The 21,389-nt window shown below is 37.5% G+C and overlaps 1 protein-coding gene across 21 annotated transcripts; it reads left to right on the plus strand.

Moving 5' to 3' along the window:
- Positions 1–968: 968 nt before the first annotated feature.
- Positions 969–18,373, plus strand: LOC148862927 (uncharacterized). Of its 21 annotated transcripts, none has more exons than XM_088977557.1 (10): positions 969–1,314; positions 1,629–2,006; positions 4,052–4,210; positions 5,099–5,185; positions 8,231–8,323; positions 13,133–13,225; positions 13,319–13,462; positions 16,050–16,227; positions 17,651–17,702; positions 17,778–18,373. In XM_088977557.1, exons 2-9 carry the CDS (start codon positions 1,662–1,664, stop codon positions 17,656–17,658), a joined length of 1,107 nt encoding a protein of 368 aa, XP_088833683.1. In that variant the 5' UTR covers positions 969–1,314; positions 1,629–1,661; the 3' UTR covers positions 17,659–17,702; positions 17,778–18,373. The 21 variants fall into 21 exon arrangements, with proteins under 21 accessions (XP_088833683.1, XP_088833681.1, XP_088833684.1 ...); XM_088977555.1 differs by having other exon boundaries at positions 16,050–16,187; XM_088977558.1 differs by having other exon boundaries at positions 16,050–16,157.
- The last annotated feature ends 3,016 nt before the right edge of the window (positions 18,374–21,389 follow it).

A 21,389-nucleotide genomic window follows, 5' to 3' on the forward strand; every position in this document is an offset into this window, starting at 1 on the left:
TTCTTAAACTATATATATATATATATATATATATATATATATATATATATATTTGTCTCCGAATAAATATAGAATAACCACAGAGTGACTTTCTATGAATAGATGCCTTGAAAGCCATATTGTAAATATTTTTTCACACGGTGGTCCTGTCTTGACACGAAGCCAAGGCAAGTATCATATGTTGGTATCGCTTACCGTTCATGTTAAGAAATTGAAAAAAATGCCAAGTCATTTGGGCCATTGCCCGAGTCCGGATTCCCCGAATACCCAACGCTGTTCAGCTTGCTGTGTGCCCAACCATGACAATCCAGTTAAGCGTTGCACGTAAATGTCCATTGCCATGTGCGGAGTTCGGATTTGCTCCTCAGAGTATGGGCCAATAAATGTCACCCCCAAGCCCAAAGACCATGTGAACTGAGCTGAGCATGTCATCCTGGAAGCTACCATCACAAATTATGCCAATGACTTGGGATTTAATTTGATATGCCGAAGATCCAACTCCTGAGAACATACTCCATCTTTGGTAATGTTTTAAAAATAGATTCAGTAATGGAACTGCTTTGGCCATGGATTTTTGGGTTGGCAGTTTAATCATTTAGTTTGAATAGATGATTTATTCTAATTAAAAAATAAAAAAATAATTAAAATAAGAATGACCAAAAACTATTGTTCAGATTAATGAATCGATAGTTTAATCGTCTTACCTAAGAACAGGACAGGTTAAGGGTGAAACAGAACATAGCAAATTGGCTGAACAGTTCGACTGTTAAGATCAACAACGGTACTAATACGCTGGCTGTCAGGGAATTTTTCTTGCAAAGAAGAAAAGCATGTAAAATCTGAGAATTCATAAGGCTAGCTCTAGCTGAGCTTGGTAGTACTAGTCTGTAATGCCAATGCCCAAAACTCTTACCAATGCCAACTGGGGGTCATGACTCATGACAAATGAGGCGAGGCGAAAGCAAGATGGGCGGATGTTGAACCAATTACTCCTTTCTCGTCATACGTCGGTCACACTGTCACAGAGTCACTGTTATAGGGGCTCGCACATGCGAGATTGTATTATCGTGCAACTTTGATGTGGAGGGCAGTAATTGGTTACACAGCCAGTTAAACAGCGTTGGGCCTTCAGCTAATCCGGATTCCTTTTGCCCGCCAAAACCTATGATCATCACTTCGATGAACGATGATGATTCCCTCTCTCGACTTTTGTTTTGCCTTGCGGGACTCAAACATCTCCAGCAGACTAGCAGAGAACTCATCTGAGGCTAGGCCTGTAACGTTTCTCCCACGGCTTTACGAGTGATCGTCGAGGTAGGCTTAGCTTATTTTCTTTTCTCTAATTCTGGTTTTGGCACATCAGTCTATTAGGGTTTCATTGAAATGTAGTTTTTTTCCATTATTGGTTTCCCTCATTTCTCTACTAATGAAAGTTTCTCGACTCATGTGTAATGTGTTCAATGTTCATCCTTGATTTCCTGAGACAAATATGTTCACATTGTTATTGGTTTTCCCCCCTTTTCTCCACGGGGAAGGGGACCGGGCTGTGATTCCATTGAATATCGTTTGTTTTGCCGGTCCTCTGGCGCTGTGTCATAAAATGTAACCTGAAAAAGTTTTTCTTCCAGAAAATTGGACAAGTGTGGGAAAACTACTCTGTGATGAACTGCTTGTTGTACGTGTCTTCTGCGGCTATATTTTCAAAGACTAATTTCATCATGAAGCGTTCTTTCTATGCCTTTTGTAGTTCATCATGGAAAAGAAGCATAAACCATGCTGGTATTAAAGCCGTTAACTTAGATTTCGTGTTGACAAGATTTCGTGTTCAGTGTTATTCTAGCCGGCGTGGCAGTGGTGGGGGACGTGCCACTCCGTCATCAAAGCCGAATCCTGGACCATCATCCATGGGTGAAGATGAGAAGGACGCTTTCTATGTTGTTCGCAAGGGGGATATCGTTGGCGTTTACAAGACTTTAAGTGATTGCCAAGCTCAAGTTGGATCTTCTGTAATTTCTACATTCCCTGTAAACTATTGTTATCTGTTTGATTCCCATTCTGTAGGGGAAGTTTTACGTTTCTTGCTATGCTTTCTTCCAAGTCTTTACGCTGTGATACATACTTTTAGATTCGTCCACCCCCTTGTTTTGCTTTATGAGCATTTTGTTAGGCCAAGGTTATTTTCTTGCATCGGAACACGTTATTGGTTTCTGACCAAGGAAATGGTGAATGGTGCCCTTTTTTTCTTTATGTTAACCCTGCCAGTTTCTCAATTTTCACATTGCTTTCTTTTACAGAAATGTGTCTCACTCACTACAAAATTTTTATGGCTGTAGCAGTGCTCTCTAATGAATGTAACCATGTCCTTGCATCTTGATCCAGTTATTATTATTATTATTTTTTGATAAATGAGAGTAGTTTCATTAATTCAAAAAATAGTAGTACATTCAGCCTGAGTCGTAAACAATAAACAAACACAAGCCTGAAACACAGTTACAAAGTGGCCCAAAACAGATCTCCCCTTGACACCCCTTGCTTGGCCAAAGAATCAGCCATTGCATTTGCTGATCTGCTGACCCACTGAAACCTGACTGACATATTCCTTATCAGCCATTTAACTTTCTTTAACAGATCCCTGTAGCCCCAACAAGCTATGGACTTGTCAACCAGCCCACTGCTACCTTGGAATCCCCTTCTACTATCAAATTATTCACTCCAAGTTGACTGGCCATCTGTATACCTTGTACCGCTGCTAGTATCTCTGCCCTTACAGAATCACCAACACCCACTGATCCTGAAAATAAAGACAACATGTTGCCATCTTTGTCTCTCAGAATCCCTCCTATTTCAGATGGCCCTGGCTTACCTTGGCAGCTACCATCAAAATTCAGTTTTACCACTCCATCCGGTGGGGATTCCCATTCAGCTTGTGATTTGTTCTTTGTGGAGACTGTAGAAGCCACTGCTGCCCAGTTTCTCCTTAAGTCATCAAAGGAGTAATCTGCCAACAAGTGTGAAGATTTTTGATCCAGTTATTATTGTTCTAGGAAATTTATAAGCTGCAACAACTTGGTTCTTTTCAGGCTAGTGCTTCTCTAAATTCTGATATTCACATTTGTTAAGATTGATTAGTTCTTCAAATATTCTCTTTGAAGGGTTTTCTTTCTATGCTATTAATGAGTTGTGTATGCAATGCCGGTAGGCAGTCAACTTTCCTGGCTATGACTCCTGCGAACTGCATTAAGATCTGGGCAGTCAGTGGCTATGAGACAGGAATGTTTTTATGTTGGGAAAAAATTCTGCTACTTGTTTTTACCGTTTATGCTAATTGTTTGGTATCTGCACTACTTTGAAAATAGTATATTTCAATTTTGGTTCTCTAAGCAAGCCTTGTCATTACCTAAGATAGAACACTTGCCTTGACAGTCCAAAACATAGGTGTTTCATGGATAATTTTAGTATGCTTCTTTATAGCTTCAACACTATGTTGGAAAAGTCCATCTAGTTTCACTTGTAAACTTGATATGTCCCTTTTTTACTGTTGAAAAGAAATATTTGATTGTGCCAGCTCTCAACATAGCAATTCCTTCTCACTGATAAAAAAATTACTGATTCTGCAAATGGTTACTGAATCTGTTAAATATTCGGTTATGCTAATTCTATGGTATTGGCAATGTTACATCCTAGTGAGAGAAAAAAGACACTCTTTTAAGATGAATAATTATGCGTTAAGTGAATTGCTCATCCTCTTATATGAGACTCCCCATTCAAACCACTTTTTTCGTCATTTTACTGTTTAATGTTTTTACATTCACAAGAGATGGAATTGTTAGACATTTTGTTTGGTATACTATTTTGGTAATGAGTACTTTCTCTGCATTTTGATTTTAGATGCTTGCTGCTTTTCCTGTCTTATATTTTGAAATACATCTAGAAGAGGTCAACATGTGCATGTCACAACATACTTACTAATGTGTAGATTTATGACTTCATTATATACAAAATATGATTGCCTTATTCTTCTTTATTTTTCCCCTTTCTTTTACGGTTGTAGGTATGTGATCCTTCTGTCAGCGTGTACAAAGGTTATTCACTGCCCGAGGAGGCTGAGGAATATCTTGTTGCACATGGGATCAAGAATGCTATGTATTCCATCAGCGCTGAAGATGTAAAAGGGGACCTTTTTGGAGCTCTTGTTCCTTGTCCTTTCCAGGTGATGTACCCAAACAATCTTTTGGAAGAAGTTTATGGTTGGTAGAAGTATTTGTGATGCTATTTCAGAATTACCCACTTGGTATAAATTTTCATTCTTGACGAAGGTGAACTGATCAATAGAAAAATGATACTGATGTGCATTATTTTTTTGATTGTTCTTTGTCAATTGTGAATGTAGATATTTTAGAGACAATCCTTTTCCATTGTCAAATAGAATATTTTGAGTTACCAAATTTACATGGAAGTAAAGCACACCTGCATTATGCTGACAAAGCAACTGTGTCCATGTACTGTGTGTTACCCTTGGAGTTGGTGGATGGCTGTTTGTACAGTGCCTAGAGGCTTTGGGACATGTTAAATCAGACCAGTTTGTATATCAGCTACCAGCAAAAGCCAAATGAAGAAAGGATTGCTATAGTGGCTTCTGGTTCTGACAGAATGGCTCTTGCTTCTTAAAAGTCTATTCTAAAATTGACAAAAACACCTAAAATGCAGAGTCTTCCCTAGAATAATCTGAAAACTGATAAAACAGAGCCAAATGCATTTTTGGCATTGCATAGCAAGTTATATCCCTTTGTATGCCAAGTAAAATTATCAAGCAAATTTAAACAGACAATAAAAATGTAGGTATTGGATCCTAGTTTCAAATGTTTAGTGGTTTGAAATATCTGGTCGAACAACTGACATGCTCAAATTTGTTATTCTTTTCCTTTTACTGCCATGTAAGATCTTAATGTGTCTTATCATTTATTCAAGAGATAATTACTTCCACTGTAGCTTGATTAGAAGTGTTTATTGCTAATTCGCTATCTACCATAAAACATGACTGCTTTTATTTGAAGTACTTCTGAATTTGGGAAATTTGGTTTCTTGTTTTTGCTTTCAGCAACCAGTGTCTCCTAAAGGTAAGACATCCAAAAAGGATTCCCCACAAAAGAGATCACATGAAGCACTGGAATTAGACAGCAATGTGGTAAGATATTGCAAATTCATTCCTTAGAATATCTTTGTTCAGTAACTAGACATCACTAAGATACTAATCAACAATAGACTATCTTTTGTTTACATTGAAGATATCAACTTCAAAAACGTTTGATCTTTTCTGCCTACTGCTCTGTTAACGCAACTACCACTCCATCTTCAGATTTACCATGAAATTTGATTTCCTATTGCCAACTTTTGAGGTGATCCCATGAATCGATTCACATATAGTCATATAGACCCAACAATTCTGTTTATTCTTTTGCTTCATCTGTCATTGGTACTTTAGGGGGTTACCAGCTACAGCCCAGCTAAGTGTGGTTGCAATTAGAAATTAAAACTTAAATATATGCAATGCCTAACCAGATATGCCCCTTCATTGTCAAGCTGCGTTGGATTTTCATTTATTAGGGAGTTTTGGGTCTATATGCTTCAATTTCAATATATGCATTAATTTTTAATATTTTAACTGGAATTTATGCAATGTCCAACCAGGAAGGCCCCTTTAATTTCATGGTATGCTGGATTTTCAATATATTATTACATATTAGGTTTATCATGTTACAATTCCATTTATTGCACCATTTCCGTATTTTTTTTTATTTTCCTCTTGTGGATCAACTGATCAAGACTTTAGGATGTATTAAAAGCACTAGATATGGTTTGTTTGAGTGATTTGAAATTTAAGACTTATTGTTTGACATGTGATATGTCCTTATGTATTTACTGATTAGTGGACCAACCTTGGCATGTTGCAATTTTTTAAGGTCAATCAAATGGACCTGATTCCTAGACACACATGCACTTAAACCTATGTAATGTAGGCCTTGACCAAAAGTTTGTATGCCAAGTTGATAGAATGTGCAGTTAAGCCAATGATAGCATTCAGAACTTCTTATTGCCGATAGATATTTGTGCAGTTTGTTAGGGACATAGGGTATATGGGAGAAAAGGGATCATGAGTATCTCTAAATATACCAATTATAGATGGTATGTGGGTCAGTGGGTGAATCTCCAATTGGATCTTAACATCTGCAAAAAAACTAGCAATTTAAGTATGTCAATATGAAATTTACATTAGAAAGTGAAAGACAACAAATAAAGAAATATTTTATTTCATTTGAAGGATGATGCACTTGAGAGTATATTTTGTTGAACCATCAAGGTCTGATAGAAGTGTGTCACAGCTGGCATTGCCACCTATTTTCTTTAGTCGGTTAAAGCCTGGTGTGAATTGTGTTGAACCATCAAGGTCTGATAGAATTGTGGCACAGCTGGCATTGCCACCTATTTTCTTTAGTCGGTTAAAGCCTGGTGTGAAGTGTAATCTACCTTTGCCATTTTTAACTTTTTCCTTTTAGCCTGTGATGCCTTGAAATGGAGTAAGAGCTGTCTCTACTGGATAAAGGGGTATAGAAATGATGCGGGTTTAGTGACACTGTGAAGTCAAGTATTGTTCAATAAGCTCTGCAAAGTTTTCTTGCACTGCAGTAAGTGTAGGAAATAGGATTGCCTTCCAGCTTCACGTATTGAGCTTACAATGGTGCAAACAGCATTAAGATCAATTGTCTTAATGCTTTAATTATTATTAGTTACTCTCTTTTTCTGTTCTGATGTGTAATGTCTTCTTTGTGTTCTCTAATGTGTTCTTTATTTTCCATACTGGATAAAGGGGTATAGAAATGATGCGGGTTTAGTGACACTATGAAGTCAAGTATTGTCCAATAAGCTCTGCAAAGTTTTCTTGCACTGCAGTAAGTGTAGGAAATAGGATTGCCTTCCAACTTTACTTATTGAGCTTACAATGGTGCAAAAAGCATTAAGATCAATTGTCTTAATGCTTTAATTATTATTAGTTGTTCTCTTTTTCTGTTCTGATGTGTAATGTCTTCTCTGTGTTCTTTAATGTGCTCTGTATTTTCCATACTATTTATTAATAGAATTTTTCTATTGATTATAAAAAAAAAAGCGTTAAGATCAATTGTGGCATGGAAGCAAAGAAAATTCGCATACTCACAGGGTGCTTGCAATAAACTCTGCCTTTTTCCCCATTTTTATGTTAGTGTGGCACTTAAGATACATAAATAGTGGCCACAACTTCAGCACCTCTCTGTTGGAAGGGCAATCTATTAATGCTTTTTATTAATTGTTGTCAGCTTTCCCGGCCAAGCCTAGTGTGGCTTGGGAGCTGATGTAATATTTATGTGATGTTTTTAATAAAGCTTTACCTTTCCTTTCAAAAAAAACAAAATGTTGTGAGGTCAATTGTGAATCAATAATGGCATTTTTGGGCTGGTGGATGAATTGTAATTTGTAATTTTTGGTTTTCATAATTAAAACATTGATGTATATTATTATTTCTTGGGAAAATAATAAGAATAGTGCAAAATAATATTAGTATTACAAAAAAACTAACAGATTGTTAGCATACAGATCAACTAATTGATGTGTAATTTAAAGTGTTTTTAGTCTAAAGGATGTGTTGATTACTTGATTTATTATATGGATTATCACTTAGTATTTAGTGCTTCTTTTTTATGGCCATTGTTCACATCTACCATTCTGAATGGTTGTTTTTGGGCATATACTACTTTATGATGACTTCAAATGTGCATTGTCATGGTTACGTAGAGATTGTCTCACTTGTTACTTCTTGGATTTGTTGTACTTGTTGATTGATTTTGGTCATATGATAAGACCTAAGCATATATTGATGCTTATTTGCCCTTTCTTAAAAGTTATATTTCAAAATTTTCATCATGTTCATTATTGTCTCTGTAAATTTACAATCCTTTTACACTCCATGAATATCTGCTTACAAGGACTTGATTTTGTACCAAAATTGAAACTCAAAACTTTACGATAGGAAATAGAGTATGATATAAGCTATGATACAAGATGTCTTGCAGATTTTGTTTGAGAATTAATAGGTTTGAGGACTTTCTAGGTTGAATTTTCCAGGGCATCTATAGGCTTGATTTTATTCTTAATATCGTAGTATACTATTATCTATAGCAATATTCAAACCTTTCTGCAGGTAGGGATTGGTTCTACATCTGTTATGTCAGATCCCTTGAGGAAGCGTGCCAAATTAGAGCATTCAGTTGAGGCACAGGGAATCTCTAAAATTGTAAGATGACCTCATGGTGCTTGTTGAGTACTGTTTTTTTTCTTCTTTGAAGGAGGGAAAGCATTTTATTGTTGAGGAGGGAAAACCAAGGCTTAAAATGTTGCTATCGGTGGAAATCTTGGTCATCCAAATATAAGAAACATGTCAGAAATGTCTGAAATGTTGTATAGAAATATGGTATAAATTATAGACATGGTGGAAAAGCATTGTATTATATGATGACTTGGCTGGAGGTCACTCATCCTAGTGGAGATGTGCCTTGGAAGTTCAGGTTTTGTGCCAGAGAACTTCTCTTCCCTGGGAATCAAATAAAATGCTTGTTCAACTGGATTCCTAGAGGTGCAAATGAGGTGGCTGATGAACTTGGCAAGGAGGGTGTTTAAAAGAAAATCAAGGGTGGGATTCTCTGGGTTTGCAAATTGATTTATAACTTGCTATTTCTCATTGTGTCTTATGTCAGCTGCATGCTGTTTGTATTCTTGTTCTTTCTGCATGCCTATAAGGTTTCCTGATTTCTTTTAATGAAACTCTGTTAATTATGAAAAAATCATTGTAACATACCATAATATTTCATGAAAAGATAAAAAGCATAGATACGCCCCTTCAGATTATTGTCATGTCCCAAATCATCAAACAAACCAAGAAACTAATAGAATAAATTCAAACAAAATTTAAACTCATAGAAAGTGCAATGGTTCTAATAGATGCTAAATAACCTATTACACAAATAAAAACTTAGATTTAACATCATTTCCAAAAAGAACATCAAACTGGCTCAAAGTGGTCATCTCCATTAGGTTGTCAATAATAGTACTACTCTGCATATCTACAGTGTCGTTTCCAACTTATTATATTATAATACCATCTTGTGTACTCTATATAGTGCCATTGGTTTTCATTGGGGAAAATGTCTATTAAAGTAATATTTCGTATAGGTACCCATTTAAATGAAAACATGTCAAGGAAATATTAGGATATATGTTGACATTCTAAACCATGGGAAAAGCAGATTATAAAAAACCATCAAAACTGACATGGTTGGCTAAGATACAGTAAGAAGCTGTATACATGAGAATCAATCCCCAAAAGCAAATTGTGGACCCACAGAGGGACAAACTCGATCCTCCCCAAACCATTCGCGAATGGACAAAACAGAGCTAGATTGAATATGCTGGAATGTCTTACGCACCAACATCCAAGAACACATCCTACCCACCACCTATTTGATAGCATGTACTTACACAGTACTATATTCAAAGTTCAAAGACCCAAGAAAAGATTCCCTTTATTTTTTTTTTCTTTTTGTGGTGGGTGTATGGGAAGGGGTGACTGGGTAAACAAATCTGCTAGCAGATAGTAAATAGTAAAGCACATAAAAAAGGATTTAATCCTAGTGCTGTGGTGTCTGCAGCAACAATCTTGATCAATGCGCATACTATTTTGAGCTTGGAGTTTGCAGTTATTACTAAAATATTGCTCTTCTATATGCTATTTTGTTTGAGATAAAATGAAATAGAATCTGGTATTATTCTAAAGGCCATTCTTCAGTACTGGTCCTGGCTATCTAGGGTCTTGGAAGGGGTGGACCAGATTTAGACCTAACCTTTGGGATTTACAAAATACTGCTCCAGCAGTTCTATACCCTCAGCCCTACTTTACAAAAAGATATTCTCATGTACAAAAGAAGTGTTGTAATTCCTATTCTTGAATAATTTGTTTACAGAAAGCCAAGACATCATTTTGCCCACTATTCTCTGAAACACTGTGTGGGGAGAGCTGTTTTTGTTCTTGAAAACTCTTGCATTTCTTTCCTGCCATAAACTCCAAAAAACAGCTGCAGGCGCCATGTTCCAAGCCAACTTTCCTTTCGAGGATAAACCCCCTAAACTTGATCCTCTTACAAAATCCATAGCTGACTCCGGGCAGCAGCTCTTAATTTCAAACAGGTTCCAGATTTTGAACCACACTTCTTGGGCAAAGCCACAGTGTAACAGAAGGTGATTCACAGATTCCTCTTGGGCCTACAGAAGACACAGATAGTGGATGTCAACTGCATCCCTTTTCTGACCAAGTTGTCTCTGGTTAAGAGTATATTCAGGCAGGCCAGCCACACAAAGAAGGCCACCTTAGATGGAACATTCTTGCACCAGATGACCTGAACTGGTTTATTCTGATCTTCCGACCTTGAGATAGCCTTATAGAAGGATTTAACTGAAAAAGTGAAAATTTTCCAGATTTGTCCCATTTCCACACTCTTCTATCAACACTCCCAATGTCCACCTGAGTATCATATAATCTTAGTAGCAATTTGTTGAGGGCCCGGGAATAGGATCTCGTCACGGGTCAGTCCATGGGGAAAACCTCATGTTTTCCCTTGTTCCTTCCTGCTCTTGATGAACCTATCTTGGCGCCTCTGGTGATTTGTCCAAGAGATCACCAACTCTCCTAACTCACTTCCTAAACTGAATATTTGATATCCTCATTCAGTAATGGGGTCTCCTTAAATAGGAGATTACAAAAGTCCTAATCAAAGGGAGTCTCCTTGCTGAATAGGGAGACTTCCAGTTCTATCTTGCTAAGGATAAGATAAGCTAATCCTAATCTGATAAGCTACTAACAAGATAAGATAAGAGCAATAGAATAAGATAAGAACAAGCAAGATGATCTAATCTAATCTAGATAAGGCTGCTGTTGCCGAACTGGGTAGGATGAGAATCATTGAATCACTGCTGCTGCTGGCGGTGGGTCAGGTGCTTGTTACTGCCGGCGGCGATGGTACGTCTTCCCGAGGAGTGCGTCCATAACACAATTCCACCATAGCTTCTCCTTCCCAATCATTCAAAAGTATTCTGAGCTGAGGAGACCACACCAGACTGCCATTTAGCACTTGTAAATTCTCAGCCACACAGGAATACTTGTTCACTGCCACCTCAAAAAGAGTAGGAAAACTTTCCTTCAGCAGTCTGTCTTCATACCACGTGTCTTCCCAGAATTTTACCCTGAGACCATCACCAATTTTGAACCTTATTCCTTTTGAGAAAAAGTCATGAGCTTTCTCAAAACCTTTCCATAAGAGCAACCTGCCTGAAATTTTACCATTGCACCAAGCAATGGACTCTACAATCTGGTATTTATTCTATGGGTGTGTATTGCTAGGGGCATTTATGGTTCATTAAATATCCTCAAGAAATATTGTAGTTTATTATCTCAATTTTGTATGACATTCATTTCTTTCCACTTCCCTGGTTCCTCCTTTTGAAAGGCTTATAGTGTTCAATTTGGCCAATACATATTTCCTCTTGCATACTCAATTTTGATTTTTATTGTTCTATCGATTTTCTACTCGAAAACTTCTTAAAAAGAATGGAAACCTTTTCTGCAGATACTTCATTACAGTTTACAGAATGGAAACCTTTTTTCTTTAAGATGAGAAAAAAATTAGCTCAGACATGCTAATTGTTCAAATGTTCTTTGCTAAATCTGATAGTGAGGTATGAGAAGGGGTGAGACAATGTTCAGAGATATCTCTCTCAAGTCTCAACTCTGAAGATTTGATAAGATAGTCATGTCTCATGCCTGCTTTCTTAAAAAAGGGCAGCCCAGTGTACGAGGCTCCTGCCAATGTGGGGTCTGGGGAGGGAAAGATGTATGCAGCCTTACCCCTGCACTTACAGAGAGGCTGTTTCCAAAATTTGAATCCTGGTCACCCAGGTCTCATGCCTGCTTTCTTGGTTAACCAAATGTACAGTCAACAGTGTCCATTTGCAGGATCTGTTGTTGCACTCAAAACCTCAAATATGATATTTGTTTCTTCATATCTTATGGAATAGAGATGTCCATGCAGTAAAGATCTAACTCTTCTATTTAGGCTTGCAGAGTCTGATGATCCTTGGTAATAAAAATGTGTTAACTGTTAGTACACGATCTGGTGGTTCCCCTGGTTTCAGTTCTGGCTCTGATTTTGCAATTCAAATTTCAGAAAACCCTAGTGCTCGTTGATAGTTTCTATAGTGTTCTTGGTTCTGCTTGGTTTTCTATTCGGGTATTCAGGGTTTGCACAAGAGGGTAGTAATTATTCTCCTCTAAGGTGTCATCTCCTTGTTCTGAAATGTTCTGGCATTTCTTTCCACCCAAATTTCCTAGAGAACTGCATAAAATAGTGCTCTCCATAGTCCATACAGTCATTACTCCAGCTATTAAGTAGCAGCTATTACCATCTGGGCTTTGGAGCCTTAATGTGTCCAAGCGCTACCTGAAGCTAGAAGTCCAAATCGGATGGCTTCAGCATGAACAGGGATGTCTGCAGGATTCTCCAAAGGGAGGAGCTGCATTGATTATACTTTTTTATATAATAGAGTCTATCTCAACACAATGAGAATTGCTTGGCCATTAATGGATCCTATTTGGAGTTTATTTCAAAGATCAATTTCTAAACAGTAAGGGGAAAGGGGTCACCATGTGGCCTCACAGGAAAACTTCCAGCATTCCTGTGTTATATGTTCCTAACCAGTCAGTCTTTGTCTATTAGATTACCCATTTATCTTTCTTTTTCTAACCAGTGATTATGCTCTCTGTATTTTCTGAAGCCCAACTGAATGAAAATATAAACTAACAAACTGGAAAGTATAACTGAGAAATTGTAACTCATATGGTTAGACATCTTTGGTGGCTAGTGGTTTTGTTCAAAGGCTATATGTGTTATGCTATATCACTATATGAGATGAATATGTCAGCCAATGCTTATCTTACAACATGTTGTGCCATTGTTCCCTTGTTGCACATGGACTTGATCACCATGTACACATACAGCTATCCTGCATTCTTGAGTTCGATGGCGCTTCAAAAGGAAATCCTGGAAAAGCTGGTGCTGGAGCTGTACTTCGAGCTGAAGATGGAAGTGTGGTATGCAGTTCCTTGAATAGATACCAAGTGTTTTTGCCTGCTGATGACTTTTCTTAAATTTTAGCCTTCTAATTTTGTATTCATTTCGTGAAGATTTGCCGATTGCGTGAAGGAGTGGGTATTGCAACCAACAATGTTGCTGAATATCGAGCAATGCTCTTAGGATTAAAATATGCTATCAAGAAAGGATTTAAACGAATTCGTGTGCAAGGTGACTCCAAACTTGTTTGTATGCAGGTCTGTTTATCTTCCCCAATTCCATCAATGTTTTAATTGCTTTGTTCAGCGTGCTGTCCCTTGACTATAATAATAATAATAATAATAGTAATAGTAATAGTAATAGTAATAGTAATAGCATTGCAGCCAGAGGATGAGAACCTTGTTGATGCAGGAAATTTTGTGGAAACTGTTGTAGGGAAATTGACAAGAGATTTGGATAGAAGAAGATCTGAAACTAGTGAGGATGGAAGGAAGCAGGAGGTTGTAGTTAGAAACAAAAAAGATCTGCTTAGTAAAAGACCTAAGGGTTTAAATTCAGGCCAGCTGGTTCATGTGACTAAGGTATTTTACAGGTTGAAGAACAGGCTTTATGTGGTGGGGCCAAGTGATAGATATAAAAGAATATATAAGAGAATGATGAAGTTAAAACCGATCAATACTCTGGGCTGGGGATCAGGACTCCTTGTTGGTGGGGTGCAGGGCATGTTGAAGGACTTCAAGAGGATTTGGCATTAAATTGTGTAAGCAGGGAAGTGGACAAGGAGGAGAGTTTGGAGGGGCAAGAAACTAATGATGAACAAATCCTTAATCAAACTAGATTGGTTAAGAAGTTAGAGCTGGAAGATGTGGTAGAAGCAGATGTTCAAGTTAGCAAATTATTGGGTATTTGCTTATGGGTGGTGAAGATTTTGCTAGGAAAACTTTTCTGGAATTTGAGAAAAGAGAGATGGGTAAGCCGGTAAGGTTGGATAAGCTCAGGGTGGTCTGAGCTGAAGGGTGAAGCTTGTTGGTTTAAGGTAGGAGAGAAGAGGGGTTGGGTTTGGTGCTGGTTTGGTCATGTCGATGGGTTAGGGTCTTCTTCTTGTTGAAGTTGGAAGTTGTTAGGGATGGGTTTTGTTTTTTCTTCTGGTTGTATTGGGTGGGAAGGTCTATCATCTATGTTGGGTGGTGGTTCTTTTGTGGGTGTTTACGTTTTTTCTTTCTTGGGGTGATTCTTTGTCACCTGAAGTTGTATTCTTCTTTAGTAGTTTTAGTAAAATTATCTTTTTTATTTATCTTCCAAAAAAAAAAACAATTACAACAATAATAACTCTTATACAATAACATCCTCATCCATACAATAAAAACAATAATAATAAGGGACGCTTCAAAATCCTCGCCCCAATCTTTCTCTGCCATCCAATATGCTAAACACCCTAAGAGAAAAATAAAGGCCACTTCAAAATCCCAACACAACTTTTCCAAAGTGATTTATTGTTTAAATTACCTTCCAGGAGAACCTTTCTTTCGATGGATAACTTAATTTTACTATTAATGCATAAAGTTAATATTTACAATGATGCCAAGCTTCCCAAAAATTAAGTAGGAGAAGACCATCTCATAGAGTATCATTATACAGTATCTGCTACAATTTATTTTTCTAGAACCTGTATCTGTCTCTTTCCTCCAGTTCCATGATCACCTTCTTATCCTACTCTTCATCTCCTAGAAAGAAATCAAGAATGACCTAAAACTCTCACCTACTCTTGCCTTTTTATTTGTCACCTTTTTCAAGTCTATCTTTTTATCAAGCTGAACGACCTCATCAATTAAAATAATGCCTTCATCAGTTTGCTGCTCTACTAAAGTTGCTCCCCACTCCTTAGTATCTTCTTGGAAAGCAATTCATGAAGTCTTCCCAATCTTTGTTAACTATTAGGTATGATGTGGGAAAGGGTGACAAAATAAGTTTTTGGGAGAATCTATAGTTGGTGGTTGAATTTAAGTGTGTTAGAAGGTTTGCAAATAGTTTAGCTGACTCCCTAACTAAACACAGGGTAATGAGTTAAAATTTGTTTTGGACATCCATGTAATTTGGGGTTGCAAGTAGGGATTGACAATGTTGTAAAAAAAAGTTGTATTAATCATTTTGACATTAAAAATGTTATAATAAAATCATTTTTCTGCTGATAAAATGAATGTCTTTTGAGTTCTCGCTAACCAGTCAAGTTTCATATATGCCCCTAAATTTGACAAATATCCTTCAAAGCAAAAGAGATTCTATCACACAGGGTGATATGAAGTCATACTTCTTGAGCAGAGTGTAAATTTGATCTTGTTTTTTTTCAGCTCTAATTCTTTTTTATTTGTTGAGTTTTGTCTTTAGAAAAGTCTATCCAGTTCCTTGATTGAATTAGATCAGATATTTTATTTCCATTATTTTGCTTCTAACATGAAGACTTGTAAGTCTACTTGATGGAGTTCTCTGTTGTGATGTCTAGGATGTTTGTTCTATCCTAGTTTATGTGGCACTAATTAGGGAATTAGTATGATCATTTAGATATGCATCTTTAGTGCTGGAATACTTTAAAGATGGTTCTTCCTTTTACTTGTTGCGCTTGTTTTCTCTTTCAGCCATCATGTTTTTTCTTCATTGTTTGACATTTGTTCTTTAATCAAATTTCATTTGTTATTGATCAGAAAAAAGAATAAGCTTAAGTATTGTAACTACTGATGTGGTGCTCAAACTCTATTTGTATCACTCTCTAGTACACTTTGCTTCTTACTTTGTGGTAATAGATTCCTATTGAATTTTATTTCCTTCCTGTACTACGTTCTGCAACAGGTTCAGGGTCTATGGAAAGCCAAGAACCAGAACATGTTGGACTTGTTAAAGGAGGCCAAGGAGCTCAAAGACAAATTTTTCTCTTTTGAGATTAGTCATGTTCTCAGGGTATATAAATTCCGTGTTCCAATGCCAATAGTACGTGTCATCAGTGTCTGGAGAATTTTATGCTTCTTAGGTCAATCCACATTTTGATGGCCAGATTAATGGTTCTTAACTGTATTTTTTTAGTGTGAACATGGCTTTATTTTTATTTTAAGGGAATTCAACAAGAGGTCAGTGCCTTCCTGTTGACTTTGTGGTCTAAGCTAATTCGTGCTTTTGCTAGATCTATCATGGAAGACATAAAAACATTGCTTGTATTTCTGCAACTTGTTTTTGATGGTTCTTGAATCTTAAATTCCTGGCTTGTTAGCGCAATGGTTGCTCCTATTGTTTGGTAATATAGATATTGAATTACTATTGCAATATGAAACATATGGTTCCCAAAAGTGTTCTATCTGCCTATATTCATCCTCAGCCTGTAGTGGATTATTCCAGTGCTAAAATGTTTCGCTTGATTTATATGGATAATCTTCTTTTGCATCAGCTTCCTCTTGCTTAAGAAATTTGAATTGGGAATATATGAATTTGACCTTTGTCATCTGCTAGAGACTAAAAAGGCTTATAATGCAAATTAATAATTGCTACATTTCTGGCCTAATTGGTTATGTGAATTAATAATTATTACATTGATGGGTTCTTATATTGCAAATTAAATGCAAAATTAAGTTTATGGACAAATACCTTACAAAAAAGGTTTTAAGAAAAGTAGGACTAAAATAGAATATATGATATGTAATTTTAATAATAATAGAAGTGCTAATCAGAGTATGAGAGACCAAGAGATAATTCAATGTTCATAACAAGGGAGAGATTAAGGAGGATGTTGCTCATGCCCCATAGAATTAGAGCAAGATGGGCAAAATGGAGAGGTGCATATCTTATATGATAGGCGGATACCACTTAGGTTAAAAGGAAAATTCTATAAAACAGTTGTAAGGCAAGTTATGCTGTATGGAGCAGAGTGTTGGGCAGTCAAGAAACATTTCCAAAAAAGAGTGGCAGAAATGCATATGCTGAGAGGTAATGCTAGAAAGGATAGGGTAAGAAATGAAGTCATTTGAAGGAACCTAAGAGTAGCTCCAATAGGTGATAAAATGAGAGAAAGTAGACTAAGTTTGGTCACATAGGAACAAGTGATCTGTTGCAAGTTGAAGGTGCTAGGAGGGGTAGTATCCAAGTAGTAAGAAATGATTTAAGTGCTAATAATTTAATGATGGATATGGCATTAAATAGAACAGAATGGTGAAACAAGATTCATGTAGCGACGATGATGGCAAAACAGGATGCTTACATTGTTGCTACTATTAGAAAATTGATCGGAATGTAATAAAGTAGATTGCCTTGCTTTTGGATGCTTATGTTTTTTTTTTTTTTATGCTTGTATTCTTGGTTCACTGCTTTTAAATGTTCACCAGCTTTTTCTTTGTTTATCACTTTATCTTGGTTCTTCATAAATTTATCCCACTCATAGGAACTTTCTTATTTTCATTCTAAAGGACCTTAATTCTGATGCTGATGCTCAAGCAAACTTGGCTGTCAATCTTGAAGGTGAGATATTTGATTCCTTGTCTAGTCTTGTTTTGTTAATTGTGGAAAGTTGATTGGATCCATCTACTTCTTCAGATGGTGAAGTTCAAGTGGAGTGACAAGTAGCTCGTGAATGATCAGAAAAAAACTCTATTCTAAACTGTTCTTCTGCAGAAAGAGGCAGTAATGTGCATGAACCTAAACTACATTTTACTGCAAATGGGATCAAAGATTACCTTGTGATCCCATATTCTGGGTGGTGAGCGATGCTAATGCGACATGTTACAGTTCCCCCTGGGTCCTGGATGGTGGTTACTAGATTCCATTTTAGCATGTCCTGACTTTCGGCTTTATTGAGAATGGTGTCTAACTTGACATTTTTTGGGAGGGCTGGTACGTGATACCCCAATTACACACTGGTTTAAGGATTTCAGTTTGGTGCCTCTTGTTTCACAAGGGAAGAATTGAATTACTATTATTTGTACTTAAGTTTATTAAACGAGTATGTATTTCAAGGCCATATCAGCTGACATCCTCTGAATGTGTTATAAGTCCCATTATGTGCGCCTTCAGATGCCCGTGGTTTTTGGTTTTGTGAAATTTGTTGAACTAAATTGTTAATTTCATTATTGAAATTGAACTGTACTAGCGGAATAAACTATTTACAGTGCAAATCTGAATTTGACGCAAAATTTGCACCCGGTTCGGTTATGCATCTATTTGTTTGTAACTGTGGTTTGCGTTCTAATCGATATAAAATTTGTGCTTGTCTTATTTGCACTCACAATCTGGTTTGGTGTACTTATGTTGGATGAAGAAGGGTCTATTTAAATGAAAATTGGAATCCGAAGCCTCCTTGGATTAGGTCAAGTTGAGAACAACCCTAATCCAACTTGAGTTGTTGAACCCCCAACCCTAACCCATTCCGAAGTTTTGGGTTGGGTTGGTTTTGAATTAGCCCGATCTCTCTACCTCGTGTTTGCCAAATGTACTTAAGGAGGGATGTCAATTTTTCCCTACTTGGTGGGCAAGGTTCTAAATATTGATATGCCCGATACACCTGTAGGTAGGGTTGTTCATAACAAAGTTCAAACTGACCAACCCGGTCTGGCCCAACCCGAGTTGGTCAGTTTTTTTCACTACCGGTTGGTTTTGGGTTGCAAATATAGATAAACTGATGGTTTGGTTCGGTTTTGGTTTTCATGTGTGAAAACCGAAACTGAATTGAACCGAATCGAGTTATATAACTACTTATTACTTATTAGTTATTACTTAACTAGGTTGTCTCTATCCTAGTTACAACTTAACTTAGTTTCTAGTCTTCTCTTTAGGATTGTCATTAATTAATGGAAAGCATTGCAAAGCAAGGAATCCTTAGTCCTACTCTCTACACTTTTACTCCTTTAGAAATATTAGCTTGATAGCTTTTTGCATTTTACAGAAAGTGATGAGGGCAGATTTGACCCTCTAGTGAAATTGTGACACCTGGCACCTCATGCCAAATGTGCAGCTTCTTGACAATTAGATAGCTCGAACTAACCACAGGCAGCTTGCCATAGGCAGCTCACCACAAGCAGTTCGTTACAGGCAGCTCGCCATAGGCAGCTCACCCTTAGCCCAGCATAGGCGTGAACTGGCAGCTTGACAATCTGGCTCGGACACCGACCCGCCGCCTAACATAAGCGCCAACCTAGCAATCTGGCCCAGGCACCGACCTGGCCGCTTGACACAGGCGCCAGCCTAACAACCCCGAGGAGCTCATCACCATACTCCGATTCTGACGGGATGTGATGAGTCCTACCGTTTGAAGGCTTTTCACCCACCTAACATGCAACAGGTCCCATCACAGCAGGGATCCAGTGACTGTTACACTAACCCATGAGAACTCCAATATATAAAGACCTCACCCCCTAGAGGGGAGAAGGAGAAAAAAAGATGGTAACCCCTACTCTCTAGCTCTCTCATTCTCTAATATCATCTCCAAGTCCTCTACTATCAGAGTGCTAATTTAGCCATCGGAGTGACCCCGCCGAGTCAACACCCCCGAGTTCTCTGATTCAGTTCTCGCAGGTTCCTCAGCTCCTGCCGTCTACAAAGAGGAGCAGATCATCTCATGTAGGGAACAGTCGGGTTGCACTACACTAGGGAGCTCGTCATCAAGATAGCTCACCAAGCAGTTCATCAAGGTAGCTCACCACCAGGCAGTTCGCCACTAGGGAGCTCCACTTCATCCTCTGAGTCACAAGCCACCTGGGAGAAGATCAAATGACAAGGTACTTAGCCAAAAAATTGATACATCACGAAAAAATGATACGTGGCCGAAAACGGTTACATCAGAAAGGTTTAAAGAAAGGATCCCTACTCTCTAAGGTCTTTTATACCAAATAGGCAATGACAAATAGGTGTCCTTTTTTTCTTAAATTAGAAGTTTTCTTAGATTAGAAGTCTTCTTCCAATGGGCAATGAGAAGGTGTAGTGGATGGACAACAAGTAGAACAACAAAGTTTGACTTCCCAAATTATTCAAGTGATGATCTTATGACTTAGATCTTTAAGGCCAAGAGATGCTTTAAGTATCACAAAACCAACCCAAACCAATTCAAACCGGCCAGGTCGATTTTGCTTAGTATAGGATCGGTTTCAATTTCACCTTTAGCTAATCCGACCAGGTCGGGTTGGCTGGAAAGCACTAGTAAATTGACCCAATCCAACCCGTGAACATGAGTGTATCGGTACTTTTTTTATTTTTTTTACTTTTCTTTTTCAAATCCGGTTCAAGGGGGCCGATTTAAGGTTCCTCCACCCCCTGAACTAGTCAAAACCCTAATACACCCTTTGTAGGGGCATATCGGGGTGCTCCCAATACGATATGTATCGGTTGATACAGGTCGATACATAACGATTTTTTGAACCTTGCTGGTGGGTACCTGTCCCTACCCTCCCCGATGGGGTGGGTTTTTTTCGCTTGAAGAATGTGTTTTAGGCTGGAGATGGGTTTTGGGATTCTACAACCCATAGGGGTACGTGTAGGGTATGGTATTAGGCTAAACCCGACCTTCCTTGACTTGCATATTGTTGGAAAGCATGTCTTGAATTTAATAATATTTTAAAATTTACATGAAGGATAATTGATAGTTTGTGTTTTTTACACACCTTAGTCAAATAATTAGAAAATTTGTTGTTTATTTGTGTTATTTTTCTTATTTATTACTTATATATGACAAGAAATAAAAGGAAATTAGATGCGGGTTCTAAACCCAACTTGCCCGGTTGCCCCTACCCTTGAATGTGGGGAGGATAGAGTCGGGAAGGGTTTTGCATTTTCATGTATGGGTAGAGTTTAGATTCTCAAAATCCAACCCGCTATGGGTTCTGTGGTAGGTATAGGTTGAGAGGTTTAGGGTCTAGAATTTATAAAACCCTCCCCGAACGCGCCCTATTGCCATCCCTACCAAAGACAAGATATCCGAATGACTATAATCAAGCAACCAGTATCATAAATGTGGTAACAAATCAGTTGGTATGTATCAAAATTTGTTGATGGGTTTTGATTGGCCAAAGCTCTTTTCGGTACAATGTTTTTCTGGCATCATAGATTTTTCATTAAGAAAAATGTTTTTAACTTCAATTTGACAAAAAATGTAGATTAATAAATACATGAATGCATAAATATTTACAGAAAAATATATATAAATATGAACATTTACAT

This window comes from Nelumbo lutea, chromosome 3, assembly GCF_056320005.1.
Source record: "Nelumbo lutea isolate HS-2025 chromosome 3, American lotus-T2T, whole genome shotgun sequence".
Taxonomy (NCBI): Eukaryota; Viridiplantae; Streptophyta; class Magnoliopsida; order Proteales; family Nelumbonaceae; genus Nelumbo; species Nelumbo lutea.

Excerpts from the sequence above, each read along its gene's own strand:
- LOC148862927 (XM_088977555.1), top strand. The coding sequence starts at position 1,662 with ATGAACTGCTTGTTGTACGTGTCTTCTGCGGCTATATTTTCAAAGACT. Across the intron at positions 4,211-5,098 it reads TTGTTCCTTGTCCTTTCCAG|CAACCAGTGTCTCCTAAAGG; the intron begins GTGATGTACCCA and ends TTTTGCTTTCAG. Across the intron at positions 16,188-17,650 it reads TCCGTGTTCCAATGCCAATA|GACCTTAATTCTGATGCTGA; the intron begins GTACGTGTCATC and ends TTCATTCTAAAG.